This window comes from Manis pentadactyla, chromosome 4 (assembly GCF_030020395.1).
Source record: "Manis pentadactyla isolate mManPen7 chromosome 4, mManPen7.hap1, whole genome shotgun sequence".
In the NCBI taxonomy this organism is placed as follows: Eukaryota; Metazoa; Chordata; class Mammalia; order Pholidota; family Manidae; genus Manis; species Manis pentadactyla.
In genome coordinates, this window is record NC_080022.1 from 152,295,859 (window position 1) to 152,302,989 (window position 7,131).

At 44.1% G+C, this 7,131-nt stretch overlaps 1 protein-coding gene across 1 annotated transcript; it reads right to left on the reverse strand.

Moving 5' to 3' along the window:
* Positions 1–1,355: 1,355 nt before the first annotated feature.
* RDM1 (RAD52 motif containing 1) lies at positions 1,356–4,840 on the reverse strand. The gene is given in 6 exon segments (XM_057501230.1): positions 1,356–1,394; positions 1,396–1,505; positions 2,472–2,661; positions 3,030–3,152; positions 4,538–4,590; positions 4,593–4,840. Coding segments are annotated over 6 exon segments (672 nt in total). The 5' UTR covers positions 4,750–4,840.
* Between the last annotated feature and the right edge of the window lie 2,291 nt (positions 4,841–7,131).

Below are 7,131 nucleotides of genomic sequence, written 5' to 3' on the forward strand. Positions count from 1 at the left end.
GCTTACCTGCAAAAGAAACACCTGTTAAGGTGGTGGAGAGGGAAATACACTTTACAGTCATTCTAAAATGTTGCCATTTCCTTTAAACTCTCAGTATATCCATGTCTGATTATTAATTCACCACTCTATTACATGAGGACTACCACTGAATCAGTGATGACTCCAAAACTGCTATAGGAAGGGCCCCTGGGGGGTGACCAATCCATTCTGGGAAAGAGGGTCTGAATCCTCTTTCAGTGACTAGTAAATAGCCCTCTACATTGGTGTGGGAAACCCTTCCCATCCCACAATGGCTCATCGCAGCCACTAACCTACAAGAACACCACTGCTTCTCCGAGGTCTACCCTGTGTGCACACATGGAGAAGATACATAGGATGTTTAACTTGCAATGGTTAAATGATTTTTTTGAAATAATGTAACCAGCACCCAGTTGCTTCCTTCACCGCCCTTTTTATAATCTATTGTATTTCAGTTTTTGTTTTGTCTGATACAACCTCTAGCATGTAAACGCCAAGACAGAAGGGGCTTCATCTTATTCCTAGTGTCTAGTACATAGTAATGGTTTTTACGTGGGGTTGATTCCCAACTGGCCTCACGTAGAAATGAATCTACAATCAGGTTTCTGAAATCTTTAGCGTCAATACTGAATCCGTTTCTCACAAGAAGCTAGACTTCTTAGAGCCCAAACTTGGATAAGTTTGAAATATCCTTGACTGGTTTTTTTCAAAAATTGAATTTAGAATATTATTTTGCACAGAAACACTTCAAAGACTTTTCTCAGATCATAACCACCTTTTCTTTCTCTACTTTCTAACTTTCAAAACAAACAAACTTCTCAAACTTTGGCATGAGTTAAATACAGCTAACCCTTGAACAATGCAGGGGTTAGAGGTGGCTTCTTTCAGGCACATTTCTGAGCTTTTTACATTCATCATCTCATTTACTGTTACAGTATCTCCTATGAGGTAAGCTGAATGACTAACCCTATTTTTTCAGATAAAGAAATTTCAGCTTAGAGATATTAAATACCTTCAAATCTCTCTGGCTATAAAACCTAAAATTGCATAAGAAACCTAAGAGACCGAGGTAGCACTCAAACACATGATCCAAAGCTTATAAACACTATACTATTGGTGTCAACCAATTGAGAAAGAAGAACTGGGTCAAATACTTACTTGCTGTGTGACATGTATACAATAGAGACAATAATGTTTGCTGTCATTTTTCTCACAAATGCCCCAAAGAAGAAACTTGGGACTGTCACTCTCAAAGTATTTGGTGACTGAAAGAATGTGGAGTGTTTGAGACATCCATTATTTTCATCCAATAAAGTTTCCAAAATGAGTTTATTTGCTCATTGAAACTCAAGTACTTCAAGGACAATAACAGCAACAAAAAATCTTCCCTAAAACCACAATCAGCAGTTTCTGGAATGCATCTGAAATAGCCTTCTGAATAGCAAGCTTCTGGATTGTCTTCCTTTTCATAAGCAATGATAAAGACCCTAAATCCAACCCAAACAAATGGATTTAAATGTCTAGCTGAACAAAAATTGGTTTTTATTCCATTATGTCTAAAAATAAAAACGCATCCATGATTCTTAGATCATTATCTTAGTGATTTTGGGAAAGCTCAGCACAACAGTATGGTTGAATGCCTCTGCTGCAGGTATATCCTGCCAGGGCACATTGTTACTGCCCCAACCCATTCTGGGAGTTCCTGACGTACCAGAAGGGAGATGCAAGTCAGGAATGTGGCTCAAACCTCACATCACTCATAGACTTCAAATGGACAAGCTGAAAAGACACTCCTACAGACCTTACTGTCCTGTGTGTCAAGGGCTGGAATCACACAGTGAGAAAGGTTTAGTGGTAGTGCAAGATGATTTGGCCTCTCTCTAGGCATCACCCCCAAGAGCCTATGCCCACTCCACTTGCTAACAGCCCTACCCCTGCCTTAAAACTCTAAGCCTGAGGGCCATGGATTCTAGGAAAAAAACAGTATCAACTGCAATATGCTTTCTAGGTCCTTTCTATATTTGAATAGATAGCGAATATACAACATCCTTTCTGTATCTGACTTTATTTTGTTAAGGCCCTTTCACAGGAGGCAAAGGACTAAACATTTACACAGCTTATTTAACTTTTTAGATAATGATTTTGCTGGGATAATTGAAGGGTACAAGAGATCTCTGTTGGAAGGTCTACTTTAGCACAGAGCAAATTCTTAACCAAAAATTATGTCCCTCCTCCTAATCTTCTCGGCAGGAAGTGAGCTCTAAAACTGTAAAGTTAAAGGTTCTGTCAGATATTGTCTAAGACAAAAACCTGTATTGTAATACAGAAAAACTCTGCCCAGGCCTTTAAGCTTAGCAAGGGGAAGGCTTGACGATGTACTGAAAAGAAGAGTTTTAGAAAGGAGAGAGATCCTCCCCCTGCCCGCCCCGCAACCCCACACTCTGGAAACAGACCTGCCTCCAGCTTATCCAAAGGCTCCTCAGCCACACCAACTCCAGGACTCCTGAACTCACGGCCTGGCGATACCATGCCTAAAGCACAGAACTTCAGGCTTTGCTTCTGCAGTGGTGCCACAGTATCTTCATTATCTGTTTCTTCAAAATCAGAAAGATGCTGAAGCCGTTAGGATTTTGAATTAAAGTCCTCCCCTGGGATCTCAGTGCAGACTTCAAAATGTTTTATTAGAAATAAAGACTCAGTTCCAGCAATTCCAGCTGACAACTGAGGTGTCTTATAGCTCCAAAAGCAAGTAAGACTTGCAGATGAATTACTAGACAGATAACCATTTGTTATTACATATCATACAAATACTGGAGAAAATTATGGACACTTCCACCCAAGCCATTGGGATTATTATTAATTCTAGGTGGCAGGCCAATGCTCAGATACTTCTACTTAAGAGGCCTCTCACATCCCCTCCCCACAATCCCGTTTTATTCTTCTCTCTACAGTGTAGGATTTTAATGCTGAAAGAGGAGTCTGGCTAGTCAAAGAAAATCTACAAAGTTAACCTTGATGATCCTTTTTGACCATTCATTGAAACCGAAGTAGTAATGTGCCAATTCTTGGCATCGGGAGCTGTTTAGGGCAGGGGACTGATGTTGAATTGCCTTGTGTGTGGTGCCCAGATGAACCTAAAGATGTAAGAGATAGACCTAAAGTCATCATAATGTGACAGTTCTTGCTGACAACCATTTTCCTTCATGCTACTGAAAACAAACCACCGCCCTCAGGTGCCTTAGGTCTTTTCCTTTATTTCTCTTTTCTGTATTTATAAAAGGCAAAAAAGACAGGAACTATGTATACTTGTCAAAGTGTAGAAGAACACATAATTAAACTAAGTAACAAGTTCCAGGGGGTGGGGTAGGGGGAATAGTAACCCAAGGCTCGGTGTTAAGAAATTTAATATGAATGCCCTCTCCTCTCAACTACATATTGACTTGTAGAAGATTCCTTCATCATTCTATCAGTGATGGGCTTTAGGCTGTGAAAATCTCAGAACCTAAACCTCATGAAATGATCTTAAGGTCCAATGAAAGAAAGAAAGCTCATTACTCATAACTGATACCGAATAATTGTTTTGTAATCTTTCCAATACCATCTGTAATACCTGAGTGGCTATGTGAAACTGTCACAGGATAGAAGCAAGCAGATCATAGTCTTCAAATTAAAGACTGTCTAACAGGTAATCATTGCAGTCACAGGGAACAGAGCCAGGATTGAAGGGGTGTTCAACAGGGTACAGAAGTGGAGTCACATCTGAGGAGAGTCACCAAATTTAATCAAGGTTAAATCAAGGAGGAAAGGAATATGGGTAGTATAGGCAGTCAGGTCAGTAGTGAATAGCCAAATCAAGACCAATCAGAGTAGGTTTATGGAATCATACAATTATAAAGTGAAAGGTTTGTGAAATCTAAGCCTCACTCATTTATTTAAAGGAATTGAAATGGTCCTTGATAAAGAAATTGGTGGTCGAATTGAGGTGCATAATGAAATGTAATTCTGGAGCTCTGGGAAAGTGAAATTGGATGGCACAATATGGAATAAGGTTTCTACAATGTATTAAAGAACTTTTTAACTGTTTTCTGGGAACTGAAGGTAGTTCTGAATAGACACTTTGAGAGTGATGATTATGACTATGAAGCCTCCTTTATGTCACAACTGATGAAAGAGTTTGTCAAGCTCACACATTTTAAATCCACATAATAGTAAACTAAACATAAGACATCTCTTGTGAAGATTTCTTAAGGGGTAGCATAAAATGACATGGGGTGTATCACCAGTATATTTGGGTTTGACTTCTAGTTTCCAGTTTTTGTCATGAACCTTAAGTAAGTTACTTAACCACCCCAAGTTCGAGTTTCTTCATCTAAAAAAAAAAAAAGGTGGAGGGAGAACCAGAGGATCAGTGTAGCAATGGAGCTAAAAGCATTCTGTAAAGCAGAGAGCTGTGCAAATGCTAGCCTATGAATTATTGAACTCAGCACTTCATCCCAGTGGAGCTAGGAATTGGACCCACCAACACTGGAGATTTCTCAAAAAGCTGCTTCTGATCACATGCCTTTTGGGCTCGTGGGCAGCCCTTGCTGGATAAAACTTGATGATGGCATAGAAACCAGGACAGGCCACTGTAGCATTTAGGAAGACTTGGACTGAATACAGAAGGCCGAACTGGGAGAATACTATGAACAGAAAATGCTGTGGGGTGGTCCCACGCCAAGTACAGCACATGAAATTTCCCGTCCTGAAAGACTGCCCATCCCCTCATATTCCCCAGGTAACTGTGGAGAGCATACAACTCAAAACACTTATTTCATGAACAATTGTGTTTTCCTCTGAAATCCTATGACTTTAGAAGCACTAGACGGCAACACGTGCTGTTGATAGCTTCCTCTCAAAAATCTGCCAGGGCCAGTGAATTGCCGAGGTTCGCTCTAGAAAAAGACTCCGCACAGCGGACACTACAAGGCGGGTGAGGGCTAAGGCGGGACTCCTGGTGTCCTGGTCACCAGAGGAGCCGCTTTCCCTATCCTCCTCTCTATCCTGGCCCAGCTCACACGCAAGACCTGAGTCGTGGTTCCAGAGCTCACTCCCACACCCGTAAAGTGGTCATTTCCAGTGACAACCGCAAAAGGTACCGACACCATCCTTCAGTCACCGCGCATGCGCGGCCAAGGCTCAGGCAGTACTGCGGCCGTGCTTCGTAAAAAGAGGATCGTGGTGGAGCTGGCGTTGCAGGGCCGGTCTACGAGGCGGCCGCGTGAGAGTGCCCAGCGGCCCTGGGTAAGACAGCCATCGGGCGTCCCGGGGCTGGGCTTAGTGCCCTGCCGGGCCCCGACCTCCCAGGGGGGGCTGGGCCAGTCAGCCCGCGGCCACCGCTGTCCGGCGCGAGGTTGTCCCTAGCGGCCTGGCCACGGCCAGCGGGGATTGCGGCTGCAGCCGCAGCCCTGGCCATCTTAAGGAGTATGGCACACACTCCTGCTGGGCGGCGCTGCCTCTTCTCAGCCCTGGAGCAGGCACACGCGCGCCAAGCCGAGCAGCGCTGGGAGGAGCGCCTGGCCAACCTCAGCCACGCTGCAACCGGAGTCGCTACGAGCTGCCCGGCTTCCTCCGCCGCTGCGCAGGAGCGCATGAAGAACCCAGGCAAGTGCGAGGTGGATCGCTTGGCTGGCTGGAAACCCTCCGTGTACTACGTCATGCTGATCCTGTGCGTGACTTTCCTCCGCGTCTGCTGCGCCTTAGCCATGTACGCCTCAATCGGGGTAGAGCTACTTTGCCTTGCTCTACTGCTTTGTGGCATTCAGTATCATTGGCTTTGGGGACCTCTGTCAGCAGCCAGAATGCCCACTATAAAAGCCAAGACCTCTACTGCCTCGCCAAATTTGTCTTCATCCTCATTGGCGTCTGCTGCACCTACTCCTTGTTCAGTGTCCTCTCTGTCCTCATCACTATGTGAACTGGGTCCTGAGGAAAATGGATTGTGGGTGCCACCAGCAATGCCAAAGACGACCCTGGCGGTCATGGAGGAACATGGTGATGCCGGGCAACGTCAGAACCAGCGCAACATCTCCGTAGAAACAGATGGAGTGATGGAGAGTGACACAGGCTGGCAGCGTCCCTTGGGGGAGAGGATCTCCGTGAAGGGCTTTTTGGCAGCAACAAGGTGTCAGTAGCCATCCTCCAGAAGCAGCTGTCTGAAACAGCCAACGGTTGCGCCCACCAGGTCAGGATGCTGTCCAGGTGTTGTTGGGGCAGCATTATGTGTTTTCCTCGGTTCTTGTCCCCACCGCAACAAAGAATTGAAGGGCAGAGTCACAGTAGTGAAGCGGGGTAAAAGTTTCATTTGAAGTAACGTAAAGAGAGAAAATATGCAGGAGACCTTAGGGAGGAGACGCACCCTGAAAGGCTGGTGAAAGTTTAAGGCTTCACACATAGAAAGTACAGGCGACCGCAGAGGGAGGTGCGCTGAAAAAGTTAGTTATGCACTTAGTGTGGGTGACCCCAGAGAGAGGAGCGCTGTTGTAAGTCCGGGAAAAGGAAATCCCAGGGCAAAATACCTCTAAAAACCAAAATCAGTCAAAGGGAGAAATAAAGTTTAAAACCCATTTATTGCTTGCAAACTGCAGTTAAGGGCCATCTTTCTCTGCTCCGAAAGAAGCCAGCAAGCCAGCCAGCCACCTCTCCTTAACCTCTCAGGTTCAGACATGCCCTCGGTTGCCCAGGTAATTATCAATTGATATTCTCTCCACCCCGGAGGATATGCAAATGCCCTAAAGCCATATTTCTTTCCTCCGCTCATCGCCTATTGATATGCAGATGTACTAAAGCCAGGAGAGATTCTGGAAATACTACAATTTTTTTTTTTTTAGATAATTATTTTTTATTGAAGGGTAGTTGACACACAGTATTACATTACATTAGTTTCAGGTGTACAACACAGTGATTCAACATTTATATACATGATAATTCTAGGTACCAGCTATCACCATACCAAGTTGTTACAATATTTTGACTATATTCCTTGTGCTATACATTACATCCCGGTTACTTATTTATTTTACAATTGGAAGTGTGTACTTTTTTGTTGTTGTTGTTGTGAGGGCATCTCTCATA